Below are 17,689 nucleotides of genomic sequence, written 5' to 3' on the forward strand. Positions count from 1 at the left end.
AAATTGTAACTACTTTAGATGAATTGTTTCTCGAACTTACCCCAACTTATTAATTGATGAATTTTGGTGTTCGCTTTTTAGTATTTTGACAGCTAAAGCGATTAAAACGAATAAAATAACGGCTCCGCATATCGGTACCGCTATTGTAGCTGCTCGGAACCATACTTCCGAATCGGAATATAAAAACTTCTCTTCTCTTTTTTGATATTTAGCATCGGTTTCTCGAGGTGATGCAACTGGAATTAAAATTTTATATTCGTAACAAGTTTATTTACTATAATAACGATTATATTCACCTAATTTCGTTGCGTTCATTAGATTTTTAGTTTGTGGATTTTCTATGTGATTACACATATCATAATGGCAACACATCAATCTTGATTTCGTGTTTTCTTTTTTTCTGAAAGTTGTTTTTTCGTTTATACCAGTTTTACCGTGGCATCTGTATTTTTGTTCTCTGTATAAAAGAAAACGAAACGTTCAAACATGATAAAATATTAAATGACAATGAGCATAATACGAACTATATTATAATACGTTAGAAATCGGTGTTGCCAGATTTATTTACAACATTTCTTCGACTGAATGATAAAAATTCTGTAAAACAGTAAAAACAGTGTCAAAAATTTGACACTTTAAGTCACTTCTTGACATTAGGAAACGTCATATTTTCCATAACCTTCATATATCAATAAAATCTGATAAAAAACAAAAATTAAATTTCACGATCGTTCACATTGGAGGAAATTCTATAAATTACGGCAACACTGTTGTTGTGTAAATGTTTGCATTTATCATATATAGCAGTGTTGCCAGTTTAAAGAGGTTAGAAACAACGTATAATTAGATATTTTGAATATTTCTTCATTATTTAGATTAGAATTTGTTAAGACACCTTTACTGTATATCTTATGTGTTTAAAATCAACTTTCAAATATTATTAATATCTCCCGAATGATTCCTAAGTTCTTTATCAACGCATTTCATAAATTTCCGATTAGCAAACAATATAATGTTATAATTTATCAAGAGATAAATAAAAAACAACTGCCCATAGGTCGTATGGTTAATAAAATATATTAACGATGTGAACTGCATTCTTCAAGTTCATTAAAAGATAGTCGAATTAATTATGATAATTGTGAGGAGGTCATTGACACCTATCGTCATAAAACGAGTTGTGTGTTTTATGAAAACAAAAGATTCATGACAATTAAAGTTATTAACCGGCAATTACAATTAAAAATATAAGTGAAGATAATACTTTTTTTCTACCCTCGTATAAGATTCCAAATATTTCGTTATAACATCCAACATTTTATATTAAAACCGCCTCGTGTGTGTTCCGTTAAACAAATTCGAAGAGAAAATATTCGATTAGTTTTTTTTTGTCGAATTCTGAAATGCTAAAATCGTTGTCGGAATTTTTTTCTACGTCAATGGCAAATTATGCAATCGTGAAAAAAAGAGTAGAAGACATAATTAAGAGAAACAACGCGTGTGTGTCCTCCGTTCGTCTGCGTTTTTCCTCTTGGAGACAAACTCGTTCTGATTTGAAAATTTATTGCCGACTTTTTGATAAACGCCGTCATTTGAATGCACAAACCATTTCTTGGAATTGGTTTTATAAACTTTCGTAAACGAACCATAAAAAGGACATAAAAGTTATTGGTTGTCGGTGATGCCAATAACAATTTGTTACAACAAATTAATTTTCTATATATGCTTTAACAATTAAAAAGTATTTTTGATATGTTTACTGTTTTTATTATGACAGTGTTTAATTAACACAACGCATTGAAATGCATGCAACCAACATTACACGGTGTCAACTTTTTAATTGTTCATAATAGACGTGAAATTATATTTTTTTATTGTTTACTGAATAGATACTATTGAAAAGTTAATTATCGATGTTAAATGAAATAAATAACTAATTTTTTCGTAAAACTCAATAAAATATTATGACAAATTTGAAATAATAACTTTGGTGGTTGGTCAGCCTTTATAACAATAACCTGATAACTGATTAGTAATCAATTATCAAAAGAATCGATGTGATCCGTGAACACAAAACTAAAAATTCTGTTCGGTTCCTAAACTAATTCGGATTTCGATACGGGAGCAAAACAATTTTTTTATAATACAAGGTTGCCAGATAAAGTTTGAGCATCTAATTTAAATTTTAATTATAAAATAGTAAGTAATAAATATACCTAAATTAATAATTTTGAATTATTATATTATATATTAATAATTGGAGAAAATTATATTAATTTATTCACAAAATTCGTTTTTTCATTTTCATTTTTACGCAAGAAATGTAGAGAGTGAAAATTTGGCAACACGGTAAATGTTAGTAACTAACTGACGATGTATACTTTATGAAACGTTTTTATGTTTTAAAATGATTTAATTTTTCCCTAATTTGAAGGCAGAGGTGTAACAAACCGTAACTTTTTTCATACAACAGTATACTGAGACGGTAAATTTATGTTTAGTTCGAATTTCGTTTTGTGATTGACGTGTTTTAAAGGTGAATGTCTCTATGTATGGTAAATAAAATAAGTAATCGCATTGCCCCTTTATATTTACATCATTAACATCTAGTATAATTTATTATGATGATTATTGTAAGCAGATAACGGTTTCCAGGGTCAACATTAGCAAAAAATAACTATTAATATCGCCAGTGAATTGTAAACGATGGCGCCAAAACAACAATAAACAATGGTAATTGTGTGAAAGTAGTCTGGTGCAGATAAAACACTTCTTTTTTTTAATAACCACATTATTTTTCATAATTATTCCATCATATATGATAGAAAAAACACACGTTTATTATACAGGATGTATGTCATATTAGTAGACAGTAATCTAAAGTACCATGTCGTTATTTTCTATTGTAATTACTGTACCTATTACTTTTATTGTTTCATTTATGAACATGTATAAAGGCAATTGAATTTATCATAGTAATCTAACTGGATATTAAGAAAAATTATAACAAGTTTTAACAGTTGGTTTAGGTTGTAACAATCTATAAATAGTCCGGGAGACACATTGACGTCAAACATAACCTCAACGACACATTATGTCAGTTGAATGGATCTCTCTAATTAAGCAAAAGTATAGTTTTAACAATTAACCTTCAAATTAGCGTCTTAACACAACAAGTTGCAGGAAGTATTAATATTTTAGAGAATGGCGCTTAAATACAGGTAGGCTAATTGAAAAAAAAATCAAACAATACGTTAAGGAAAACATTTACGTCTTTTTAACGATATTATTTCTCGAAAATCCTTTTCGGCGGAAAAACCATCAAAAGACTAAAATATAATTGGTTCTTCAAACAATGCAACGCAATAATATTGAAATATTAATTTTACGACGACGTACATGGAATAAAAATATATTTTTATATTCGACGGGTAAAAAAAGAGAGAGGAAGGAGGTCAACAACATACCACGATGATGAAACAACTCGTATACTTGTGTTTATAGACCGAGCAATAAGTTTAAAATATTAAAAACTGTTTAAACGATTTTAATTATATTTTCAGTCAATTATCACAAACTTATTAACCTAAATTTTTGTATATTGTAAAGAATTTATATAACTGACGTCGTGTATAATGTTTATAACTTTATATTCTTTTTAATAGCAATAAATACGTTGAAACTAGGAACTATCGTAGTTGACAGAACACGAAAATTTTTATGCATCGGATGTGCGATCGACAAGGTCGTACGGCGCTGTTGCCAGCTTGTACTAAAATTCTTAAAAAACGCTTGATGAAATTTATTTATATAACTTAGCGACGGATTAATTGGAATTTAAAGCCAGTGGCGCCCCTATTTATATTATTAGTCGTTTAGCAATTTAAATAAGTGAGTCATTTGTGTTATTAATTGAATTAATGATTATACGGTAAGTGTAAAGTTTTATTTTTACATTATAATTAATCAAACGCCGGATTGGCAGATTGTCATATTTGACATATTCATATCGGTGTTGCCATATTTCGAAATTTGAGTATAAAGTACTTACAACAGTTCCAGACATCCATGTCGTCCTTTATCGTGGTCGGTACTTTCCGGTACATCAGAAAAACATCCGCCGTTACTAGATTTGCACATGTATCCCGTCATCATGCACGTCGGCAGGTTGCAAAAACACCTTACGTAATCTGCGAAATAAAAATGACGTAAGACGGCGCGTCATATGGAACATACGCGGTTGGTGATTCATTTGTACCTAACCTAACATAACCTAGCTTTTATTTAGGTTTTTTATATTATTATTCATCCAAGGATGGACGAATGAACAAAAACTGAAATTTTAGTATACTTGACAACGCTGTTACGACGACCTTCGTTCAATTAAGAAAATAGTAGTACCAGTACTTATTTCACTGAATTCCAGACATTAGCATGTAGACTTTATGCATATGGGTCATTTCAACGACAACTCGGTCGCATTTAATTCGATCTATTTTTAATTCGATGAAATTACACTAAGAAAATTCATTTCTGATCATCTAAAAAGTCAAAATTGAGACACATTTTGTAATTATTATATCTGATGACTTTCTATAAGTTTTTGTTACAAAATCTGACAACAATGTGTATGAACCTAACCTATCAACGTTAAAAAATGACAGTTCACGAAACTAGGAAAATTTAGAATTGTACAACTGTTGTAAAACTGACAAATCCAACAGGAATTTTTCTCTCCGAAAGTTTGGCAAGACTACAGTGTCCAAGGAAAACACTCAAAAGAAGAAGTGACAGCTCCATGTAATTAAAAAGTTGGTTAAACTCTTTTTTTTCCAATATTTCATTAATCTAATTATATATTATCCAATAATTGAAATAGAAAAAAAAAACGTTTCGTATTCGACATTTTCACAAAATGGTTTCCGAAGTTCAATAAATTCGGTGCCTCAAAATAAACAGTTGATATTTTAATTCGTTATCGCCATCGTTTGATCAAAATTTAAACAAAGCACGACCGTATCTAATTCTCGTTGATTTATATTCGGCGCCTATTAATAAAAGGAAATAAGTAATTTTCAAAACAAATATACAACGTACTATCGTTTAAATATTTATAAACTTTAAAATAATTGTACGTCGTAAAAAAGACAATGGCGTAACGTATATTATAATTAATACAAAATTCTTCTGTATTGTAAATTTAAATGAACCGCGAAAATATATTAGTTCCGTCACGTAAAAACCAACAAGGGCACTGACGTCAAAAATCCGCCATGTTGTAACAACTGAACAACAACCAAGTTTGTATTTCTTATTAATTAATTATTTTACAGTTCCGTTTATCAGCTTGTTATTTGTTAAAGATATGGCAACGCTGTTTACATATGAACCTAATGGAATTGATATCTATATTCATACCTACAGTTTTTATTCCTTAGATCTTTTTATTTATTTATTTTTTTGATAAAATTTTACATCTCAATTATTTATGGGAGATCAGTACGCCACTGGTTAAGTTTTGATTCGGTAGCAGTCTAAAAATAGCGTTAATGTGTCAAAACAGGCGCCTATAACTATTTAAAAATTACCCCGTGTCTAGCCCAAACCTCGTTAAAAAACTTTTTACTACTTAAATTTCATTTAAGTGGAAATTCGATATTCCTTGTATCAAAAATAAAGTATTCGAACAAATATACTTCAAACGATGCATATTATTCATAAATTTGATAAAAATTGGTCTATAAAATTCGTTACCAGACTTATGAATCATCAAAAATTTCGTACTTCGTGATTTTAATCTATCAAATTAACTAACATCCATATAAATTATTTATTATATCATCGTTTATATTAAAATTTGCACTATAATGTAAACTATTACCTATAAAACATATTTATTCTTTAATTAATCTCTGAATTATTCTTTCTAATAGACACGATATGTCTGACAGTTCCTTTTACACAAAGACAAAGTCTGTTTCTGCGCATCAGCTGACGCGAAACGATTTCTACTTTATCGACATAAAGCGCGGTAAAATTCAAAGTAATACATTATTTCTCCAGGTATTAATACTTAGTGAAGAGATTATATTCGATATATTATAATAATTGTGTACAAATCTGAACACGAGAAGATAACAATTAGACTGAAACGAGCAATAATATAAACTCGTTCTGTTACCTTAAACGGACAAACATTATTAAGAAGATAAACACCTCACTGTTAGATTTTATATTAGTTACACGAGAAAGAAAACCTTCACTTCGACTAAAAGAAAATATTATTTTATCAATCAGTCGTACATTAGAAGGACATTACAAGTAAAGTGCATTCGATATTTGTTAGTAAATTAACGTGAACATTCTAAATGGTTACGTTTCAAGTGGGCTTTGAAGATTTAATGTTGCTAAGTATTTAATCATTTGTTGGGTAAGTGGAATATGTAAATGGGCGAAAAATAAATAAAACAGTTTTCGAATGTTATGGTTTCAAAAGTTATGGTCATTTTTATTTCGATAATCATGAAAATATATAAGCGATTATTGTAGACGAATTTATATTGTATACTATGCTCACCACCATTATAAACATCGTGGTGGCGCGGTGTTGTCAGAGTTATCAGATTTTCTTTTAAATCATGTTAAAATTTTTAGTTTCAGAAAAAGTATGTTTATTTTATAATTTAAATGTGTAATATAATATATAAATATTATCGAAAAAATGCATATTTTTTTATAAAACAAAAATTAGTATAATAAACATATACAATTACATATTATTCAGCTTAAGTTATCTATCTACCAAACACATTTTTGTTATAACAAGTCTAAAACAATAATAAAATTTGTAATTGTAATTTATTTAACAAAATTAAAAAGAAAAATTACGAAATTATGTTAAAATAATCAAATTATGTTAAAATTTCATTTATTAGGAGAAAAGATAGAAATATGTCATTTGGCAACATTGGATTAGAAGGCGGACGGCGTAGAGACCGATGCTTTTCCACCAAAACACAACAAAGATAAATGAAATTTGATAATATTGAATATATCTTGAGTGGAAACATAAAAAAATCAATGTTGTCAGATGTATTTTCTAAAATTCCTCAGATTATCGTTTGTTTTATGTATTCCACATATATTATCTATATTACGTCTCCAGAGCTTTTAGTCTTCCCGTGTTTTTTATCTCGAGATGTTACTTTATTTTTAGATGAATGATGCAGACATGGTTTTAGTCGTTTAATCGGTTTCTTTCTACTGTCGTTAATTACGTACTTGAATAAGACTAATGTATTTTGTTTTTTTTTTTAAATGAAACCTCTAAACACGATTAAACAAGTAAAATTTATTTTGTCATATCTAAAAATATCGAAATATTTTTGTGTGAACTACATTAATATATCAAAATATACGAGGGAATCACGTAAATTTGTATACAATCCTCTAAGGCTATAGTATGATGTAGATAATTTTTTACTGATTTTCTATGAAAAAAGATCTAGGATTATGACAAATCGTCACGCGAAATTTTTATAACAAGGTCGAAGAGGTGAAAAGCTAAAGAAAATTTGTTATATTAGTGCACGCAAATTAGTTCTTTTTTTGGGAAAATGAAAAAAGTTATGTATAAGTAAAAAAATGCAATTTTACGATTTAAGCCTGACTTGTGGTCTAATTGAAAAATGTCCAGTAAAAAAAGGTTTACTTTTATAAAAATTATTTTTTAGTAAAATCTTGAAATTTACAAGAAAATACAAAAAAGTCTTTTTGTTTTTTTCATTTTCGTAAAAATTATTCAAATTAGACAAAATTTGCGAAAAGTATTCTTTTTTGTATGTAAAATAACTCGAAAATCGCGAGGTCTCAAAAATATTCACTTTTTGGCGTGAAAACCCCTTTTTTTTAAACATGGAAAGCGCGTGGTTTCCAAAATATTCATTTTTTCGTGTAAAAATCCACTTTTTGGTGTGAAAATTCTCTTCTTACTTACATAAAAATCGCGTGGTTTACAATATATTCAATTTTGGTGTGAAAATCCTTTTTTCATCCACATTTTGGTGTGAAAATCCTTTTTTCATTCACATTTTGGTGTGAAAATCCTTTTTTTTTATATGAAAACCTAGTGGTTTTCAAAATAATCATTTTTTCGTGTAAAAATCCACTTTTTTGGAAAAATTTCTCGCCGAATAATAGTGTTATCATTTATTTTTCACTTTTTGTGCTGAAAATCCTTTTTTTATTCACATTTTGGTGTGAAAATCCTTTTATTATATATGAAAACCTAGTGGTTTCCAAAATATTCATTTTTTTGTGCAAAAATCCACTTTTTTGAAAAAATTTCTCGCCAAATAAGAGTATAATTATTTATTTTTCATTTTTTGTGGTGAAAATCCTTTTTTTTATTCACATTTTGGTGTGAAAATCCTTTTTTTATATATGAAAACCTAGTGGTTTCCAAAATATTCATTTTTTTGTGCAAAAATCCACTTTTTTGGAAAAATTTCTCGCCGAATAATAGTGTAATCATTTATTTTTCACTTTTTGTGCTGAAAATCCTTTTTTTATTCACATTTTGGTGTGAAAATCCTTTTATTATATATGAAAACCTAGTGGTTTCCAAAATATTCATTTTTTCGTGTAAAAATCCTCTTTTTTGAAAAAATTTTTCGCCGAATAAGAGTGTAATTATTTATTTTTCACTTTTTGTGGTGCAAATCCTTTTTTTATTCACATTTTGGTGTGAAAACCCTTTTTTTTGAACATGGAAAGCGCGTGGTTTCCAAAATAATCATTTTTTCGTGTAAAAATCCACTTTTTTGAAAAAATTCCTCGTCGAATAAGAGTGCAATTATTTATTTTTCATTTTTTGTGGTGAAAATCCTTTTTTTCATTCACATTTTGGTGTGAAAATCCTTTTTTTATATATGAAACCCTAGTGGTTTCCAAAATATTCATTTTTTCGTGTAAAATTCACTTTTTGGTGTAAAAATCAAATTTTTTGAAAAAATTTCTCGCCGAATAAGAGTGTAATCTTTTATTTTTTACTCTTTGTGGTGCAAATCCTTTTTTTCATTCACATTTTGGTGTGAAAATCCTTTTTTTATATATATGAAAACCTAGTTGTTTTCAAAATAATCATTTTTTCGTGTAAAAATCCACTTTTTTGAATAAAATTCCTCGCCGAATAAGAGTGTAATTATTTATTTTTCACTTTTTGTGGTGCAAATCCTTTTTTTATTCACATTTTGGTGTGAAAACCCTTTTTTTTGAACATGGAAAGCGCGTGGTTTCCAAAATAATCATTTTTTCGTGTAAAAATCCACTTTTTTGAAAAAACTCCTCGCCGAATAAGAGTGCAATTATTTATTTTTCATTTTTTGTGGTGAAAATCCTTTTTTTCATTCACATTTTGGTGTGAAAATCCTTTTTTTATATATATGAAAACCTAGTTGTTTTCAAAATAATCATTTTTTCGTGTAAAAATCCACTTTTTTGAATAAAATTCCTCGCCGAATAAGAGTGTAATTATTTATTTTTCACTTTTTGTGGTGCAAATCCTTTTTTTATTCACATTTTGGTGTGAAAACCCTTTTTTTTGAACATGGAAAGCGCGTGGTTTCCAAAATAATCATTTTTTCGTGTAAAAATCCACTTTTTTGAAAAAACTCCTCGCCGAATAAGAGTGCAATTATTTATTTTTCATTTTTTGTGGTGAAAATCCTTTTTTTCATTCACATTTTGGTGTGAAAATCCTTTTTTTATATATGAAACCCTAGTGGTTTCCAAAATATTCATTTTTTCGTGTAAAATTCACTTTTTGGTGTAAAAATCAAATTTTTTGAAAAAATTTCTCGCCGAATAAGAGTGTAATCTTTTATTTTTTACTCTTTGTGGTGCAAATCCTTTTTTTCATTCACATTTTGGTGTGAAAATCCTTTTTTTTGAACATGGAAAGCGCGTGGTTTCCAAAATAATCATTTTTTCGTGTAAAAATCCACTTTTTTGAAAAAATTCCTCGCCGAATAAGAGTGCAATTATTTATTTTTCATTTTTTGTGGTGAAAATCCTTTTTTTCATTCACATTTTGGTGTGAAAATCCTTTTTTTATATATGAAACCCTAGTGGTTTCCAAAATATTCATTTTTTCGTGTAAAATTCACTTTTTGGTGTAAAAATCAAATTTTTTGAAAAAATTTCTCGCCGAATAAGAGTGTAATCTTTTATTTTTTACTCTTTGTGGTGCAAATCCTTTTTTTCATTCACATTTTGGTGTGAAAACCCTTTTTTTTGAACATGGAAAGCGCGTGGTTTCCAAAATAATCATTTTTTCGTGTAAAAATCCACTTTTTTGAAAAAATTCCTCGCCGAATAAGAGTGCAATTATTTATTTTTCATTTTTTGTGGTGAAAATCCTTTTTTTCATTCACATTTTGGTGTGAAAATCCTTTTTTTATATATGAAACCCTAGTGGTTTCCAAAATATTCATTTTTTCGTGTAAAATTCACTTTTTGGTGTAAAAATCAAATTTTTTGAAAAAATTTCTCGCCGAATAAGAGTGTAATCTTTTATTTTTTACTCTTTGTGGTGCAAATCCTTTTTTTCATTCACATTTTGGTGTGAAAATCCTTTTTTTATATATATGAAAACCTAGTTGTTTTCAAAATAATCATTTTTTCGTGTAAAAATCCACTTTTTTGAATAAAATTCCTCGCCGAATAAGAGTGTAATTATTTATTTTTCACTTTTTGTGGTGCAAATCCTTTTTTTATTCACATTTTGGTGTGAAAACCCTTTTTTTTGAACATGGAAAGCGCGTGGTTTCCAAAATAATCATTTTTTCGTGTAAAAATCCACTTTTTTGAAAAAACTCCTCGCCGAATAAGAGTGCAATTATTTATTTTTCATTTTTTGTGGTGAAAATCCTTTTTTTCATTCACATTTTGGTGTGAAAATCCTTTTTTTATATATGAAACCCTAGTGGTTTCCAAAATATTCATTTTTTCGTGTAAAATTCACTTTTTGGTGTAAAAATCCACTTTTTTGAATAAAATTCCTCGCCGAATAAGAGTGCAATTATTTATTTTTCATTTTTTGTGGTGCAAATCCTTTTTTCATTCACATTTTGGTGTGAAAATCCTTTTTTTATATATATGAAAACCTAGTTGTTTTCAAAATAATCATTTTTCGTGTAAAAATCCACTTTTTTGAATAAAATTCCTCGCCGAATAAGAGTGCAATTATTTATTTTTCACTTTTTGTGATGAAAATCACTTTTTTTGAAAATATCTCTCGTCGCAAAGGATCTAATTATTGTTTTACATCTACTTTTCTATAAAATGAAAAAAAAAAAAATACTACAAATTTCGATTTCCCGTTCATCGATTTACATTCTATGATATCAGGCACAAATATTTTAAAATTGGTGTGTAAATTGTTCAAACAAATTATGAATATGTTTCTAGTAAGACATTTTTATCACAAATCGCTATTATACATCGATTGTATCGATATCGACAATCGATTTTTTAGGTATCGGTATCGAGAATCGAAACATTTTCGTATCGACTACAATCCGCGACCGGAAACCATACAGGGATTTAGAAATATCCTTCAACCAATCGTACAAAATCGACTGGGAATTACGCACGTCAAGTTTCTTTTGTACAGCTCTTTATCTATTCCTTTTAACGCATATCTTTCACCACATTCGTCAAGGTGATCTCAATGACATCTGTCAATAATTGTAGATTAAATTTTGGCTAAAAAAATCACAATCGATGCAAGTATTTTGTTCTACAGGAAACACTCGATACGATTTCCAATTTCCACGGAAAATTACAAATTTCCAACCAACTATATCCACCACCCACAAACAATTATACTAACCACACCAACTTCCGCTCGTTATGTCTATTTAAAAATTCCCATGAATCTAAGTATACGGCTCGAAGGTCCAGCCACTTTTTTTTTTTTTTTCATTATCCTTTTCAAAAAAATTAAAATAATAACAGCGAGAACTAGCGACATAACGAAAACATCCTGAACGAGTAGGTAAGAAAAATCCGTAGCGGTATCGTACCCTATAATTTTGCGGCTGAAAGGTTTCTGCTCTTTTAAGTCGTTTGTTCTCGTTATAAGCTATTATTTACCCGAGTCTCATATACCGGTCGTAACTAGTTACGCAGTGGCGTAGGTACGTACCTTAATTAATTAACCTAACCTAACTTAACCTAACCTAACGACTCGGGAATTCGAATCGAGCAAAACATGTTAAGCAATTTGAAGTTCGTTGTTTCATTTTGTGGAAAAACTAGATTAAAACTATTTTTACACCCCTTTCGTCGCACGAGGGAGGCATTTGAATAATTTTTGAATCGTTTTTGGAACCCGACACAACAAATTGATGTAGATGGTTATTTTTTTGTTCAAATCAGGTTGTTGTTACTTATTCACACAGTTTTAAACGAAATTAATCCCGAACTTCCCTTTTTAAAGTCAATTTGACTGGTCTATAAGGCATTAGGCTGTAAATTGGACACAAACACATTCATTGCAGCTTCTCTTTTTCGTCACCTTCAATTCTGTATCTGTTTGAACACACTGTTCACACTACAAATACACCAACACCCACAATTAGACATTCCGACGCGCGTTTCGACGAGACTGAAGACTGTTTACACCCCCATTACACCAACACTCACAATTAGACTTTCTAACGCGCGTTTCGACGAGACTGAAGACTGTTTACACCCCCCATTACACCAACACTCACAATTAGACTTTCTAACGCGCGTTTCGACGAGACTGAAGACTGTTTACACCCCCCATTACACCAACACTCACAATTAGAATTTCTAACGCGCGTTTCGACGAGACTGAAGACTGTTTACACCCCCCATTACACCAACACTCACAATTAGACTTTCTAACGCGCGTTTCGTCGAGACTGGAGACTGTTTACACCCCCCATTACACCAACACTCACAATTAGACTTTCTAACGCGCGTTTCGTCGAGACTGGAGACTGTTTACACCCCCCATTACACCAACACCCACAATTAGACTTTCTGACGCGCGTTTCGACGAGACTGGAGACTGTTTACACCTCCCATTACACCAACACTCACAATTAGACTTTCTAACGCGCGTTTCGACGAGACTGAAGACTGTTTACACCCCCCATTACACCAACACTCACAATTAGACTTTCTAACGCGCGTTTCGACGAGACTGAAGACTGTTTACACCCCCCATTACACCAACACTCACAATTAGACTTTCTAACGCGCGTTTCGACGAGACTGAAAACTGTTTACACCCCCCATTACACCAACACTCACGATTAGACTTTCTGACGCGCGTTTCGTCGAGACTGTAGACTGTTTACATCCCCCATTACACCAACACTCACGATTAGACTTTCTGACGCGCGTTTCGACGAGACTGGAGACTGTTTACACCTCTCACTAGACCAACACTGACGCGCGCGTTTCGATAACCAGGTTATCGTCTTTAGGGAAATCAAATCGAGCAAAACATGTTAAGCAATTTGAAGTTCGTTGTTTCATTTTGGGGAAAAACTGGATTAAAACAATTTTTAGAACCCTTTCGTCGCACGAGGAAACAAAATTAATCCCGAACTGCCTTTTTTAAAGCCAATTTGACTGGTCTATAAGGCATTAGGCTGTATGTTGTCAAAAAAATTCATTTTGCTGTTATTTTTCTATTTTTCATTCATTGCAACTTCTCTTTTTCGTCACCTTCAATTCTGTATCTGTTTGAACACACTGTTTACACTACAAATACAACAACACCCACAATTAGACTTTCTGACTCGCGTTTCGACGAGACTGGAGACTGTTTACACCCCCCCCCATTACACCAACACTCACGATTAGACTGTCTGACGCGCGTTTCGACGAGACTGAAGACTGTTTACACCCCCCATTACACCAACACTCACGATTAGACTTTCTGACGCGCGTTTCGACGAGACTGGAGACTGTTTACACTTCCCACTAGACCAACACTGACGCACGCGTTTCGATAACCAGGTTATCGTCTTCAGAGACTGAAGGTGAACCGTTTAACTTTACCGGACAGTGTTGATGTGAATTTTAGTGTAGTGGTAGTGTAAACAGTGTGTTCGGTGGCGTGAAAAAGAAGCTAAACTAAATTTTTTCACATTTCAAGTTTTTGATAGTACGCATTTTATTAAAAAATGTTTAGTTGTGTAAATATTTTTAATAAATAATTATAATTTATGATAATTTTCTTCATAATGATTGTTTATAGTTGAAAAATGGGCTAAAAAATTCATTTCGACTATTTTTAGATTGTACAGGTTGTCCTTGTAAAAGTTGAGGATTGCTAACCATTTAGCACGAACCGCCCCTGGCTTTGTATAAATACAAATTCTGATTTTTCAATTTTAAATACCTATAACTCAGAAACGAGGGGTCGTACGTATGAGAATAATAAATACTACAAATATTGTACTATAAAATGTTGACTAAATTAGATTTTTTCATTAAAATAAATTATTATTTAATTATTAAATTATTATTTATGTATTACAAGTACGCCTAAGGTTTCGTGTTCTTTTTTTTTCGAAGTAATTAGGGCAGCGATGGAGAACTACATATAATAATTACTTAATAATGATGTACAACATTGCCTTTGGTATTTCATTTCGTTTTTTCACTCTCACGTAATTTGAAATTTCTGAAAGAATTCTAATAGCTACCTATTATAATGGTAGAATAAATTTTCAAAATTACACATCGATTTTGTTGTTGCAAAACTTCCAAACTTCTTTAATTGATTTATTCTTCGCTTTCGTCATGATTTTAGGTCTGTTTTGATTTGAAATTGGACAGGTAAAAATTTTTGAGTTATTATTTTTTTGTAAAAACATTTAATTTTTACCCCTGAATGCGTTAAAATAAAAAAAAACCGGGTGGTTCTATTTAAAAATATGAAAAAAATTGATATTTATGAAGGTAAACTTTGAACTCTTTTTATACACACCCTGTATAAAATGAAAAATTTTTCAACGTAGTTTCAAATACGTCTGGCCTTGTTAAAAGCAACCGAACAAAAACAATTTTCATATCTTTAAGGGTATCCTCGTAAAAAAATAATTTATAAGGGTCTGCAAGGGTTAAATTTTTTACAAAAAAATTAATAACGCAAAAAGTACGCATTTTTCGAAAAAAGTTTTTAGACAAAAGTATACTAAAATTTTACGTAGATTTCAAAAATGTATTAATACACAGGGTGTTTTATTTAAAATAACAAAGTTACAGTCGACTTTCGGTATAACCGGAAATCGGCCATTTTTGAAAATATTTTAGTTAAAAAGATCGTATCCGAAAACCAAACGTAGAAAATTTTCATGATTTTAGACATACGCAGATAGTTTTAACTCGTCGTGGGACACTCTGTATATTGGTATTATATATATGGTGAAAACATAAAAACTAATAAAAAAATTTTAAGTGCTTCAAATGTCAAATTATAATCCCCGAATTTGATCATTTTTGTAAGTAAAATCAAATATGAACCAGAAATAAGTCATTAAAAAACAAGCTGAATAGCACTTGCAGCTGAGGCCATCACAAACTTAAGAAAAAGAAGAATATAGTGGAAACGTCAAATTTTTACCTGTATTAAAAAATTAAAAAAACTAATTTTAAATCAGAAGAGACTTAAAATCAAGACGATTTAGAAATTATACCAAAAGGACATAGTACAGGACAAATCACAATTATCTGAAACGATTTGAAAGAATGGTTCTTTTAGAAATCCGCAATTTTTGGTTTACTAAGTAGAAAAAAATACGTTTAGGACCATAACTCATTTAATTTTGATGCTATCACAACTTATAATATACCATTTTAAAGGTAATTGAAAGAGCTATTACAATATATAGTGAAAAACCTTTTATTTTAAAACGGTGAAGGGTCAAAGGGCTCGAGAGAGTGATTGCGCTGCCGCGCGCTCTTTAAACAATCATATCTCCGTCAATTTTTGTGTGACAAAAAAAAAGAAAAAAATCAAATTTTTCGTCAGAAAAAGACCTACATTTTATATCAGTATACTTTTATGCGTATCTTTAATCATTTTTGAGATATTATGAAAAGAAAGAGTTTCTTTTGAAATTTTCCTTAAAATCGTGATTTTTTTGAAAAATATATGTCCTAAATCAGCGAAACTACTAGAATCCATCAAATTCTTTATATTAAAGTTAATTCTCGTCGAAATACGATCAATTTTGATTTTGGTGGAAATGGCACTTACGAAACCCATTGATTTAAAAAGAAAAAATCATTAGATTTTCCTTTTATTTGCATTACAACTCACTCATTTTACGTGCAAAATTTTTTTAATTATACTCATTTTAAAGCTTATTTCAAGCACTACAAAACCTCATTTGAATAAAATGCGTAAAATGTACCTGCTCGCCGCTAGATGGCATTGAATACATCGATTAAATTTCAGACAAATTAAAAAACCGACTTCGATCTTTAATATCTCGCTTAATATTACATTTAGAACATTTTATAAAGAACCGATTTATTCAGTTTTTCATCTACTACAATTATTTCATTATAAAATTTTCGTTAAAATGCATATTTTTGGAGATATTTGCAAAAAACCGAAAAAAAAATTACGATTTTTCAATTGCCAATAACTTGAAAAGTATTGGGTTTTTTGAAAAACTTTATGGAACATTTTTTTCTAAAAATTAGGCGTTCTAACAATATCCGAGGTTATTTTGGTAAAAAAAAATTACACTACCGAGAAGGGGCGATAATTGCGGAGCGACGCACTTTTTCTTATTCACTTTACTTTTGAGGTTAGGAAATTATTTATTTCAGTCTTTGCTTTATCTAGAAGCATGTCAATCGGCCTTAAATGTATCACCGTCAATGATTAAATTTGCTGCAGCCTTGATTTTGGTTGTTGAACCAAAATTAACAAGATTTCTTTTCTTACTTTCCGTATTTCAAAAATTACTTTTAAGCAAATAAAATCGGAACAATTACGTGACTCAACCGAAAAAAAGTGAGTCAGGACGTGCCATAAAATGTCACAGATAAGAGTCACTTAGCCAACACGAAGAACTACTTTCGAGACGGACGATTCTGGCGCCTGTCTTATCCCCTTTCGAATACGACAGACTAAAAGCAAACGCCGAATTGACTCCGTTCATTGTGTTTTTGTGTGGGACATTTTAAATATCTTTTCCTTTGAAATGTTAATAAATCAATTCCAATAAGAGATAAAGTTATTAATAAATCATTCGGGGTATTATCTTCGATAAATTTTCTTGTCAGTAATAGACCTACATTATACTTTTATGCGTATCTTCAATCATCTTTGAGATATTGAGAAAATAAGGTAATTTTTGTTCAAATTTGGTTTTTTTCGTTTAAAATCGTGATTTGAATCCATCAAATCGGTCATTTCTAAATAGTACTGTAGCCAGTTTACCGGAAGTGTTCGAAACTGTCATAGAAAACGAATGTTTCCGTTTTAAGACAGCAACCTCTAACGTATCGGTTCAAACGACGATTTGAACAGTCAAAACATGGAATTAGTGGTTTGTCAGGACATCGATTCAGTGGTCCATAAGTCCACTCGATGACTTTTCATTTCCGTTTTTCTACACTCGAA

At 30.1% G+C, this 17,689-nt stretch overlaps 1 protein-coding gene across 1 annotated transcript in view; it reads right to left on the reverse strand.

Annotated features, from left to right (window-relative positions):
- The window catches only part of LOC130446974 (uncharacterized), a 36,081-nt gene that overhangs the window by 4,077 nt on the left and 14,315 nt on the right, over positions 1–17,689 (reverse strand). Inside the window, exons 2-4 of the mRNA XM_056783541.1 lie at positions 4,052–4,190; positions 297–457; positions 41–236 (exon numbers count right to left, since the gene is read on the reverse strand). Of these exons, the coding sequence (XP_056639519.1) occupies positions 41–236; positions 297–457; positions 4,052–4,190 (496 nt within the window). The remainder of the gene's footprint in view (positions 1–40; positions 237–296; positions 458–4,051; positions 4,191–17,689) is intronic.

This window comes from Diorhabda sublineata, chromosome 7 (genome assembly GCF_026230105.1).
Source record: "Diorhabda sublineata isolate icDioSubl1.1 chromosome 7, icDioSubl1.1, whole genome shotgun sequence".
Taxonomy (NCBI): Eukaryota; Metazoa; Arthropoda; class Insecta; order Coleoptera; family Chrysomelidae; genus Diorhabda; species Diorhabda sublineata.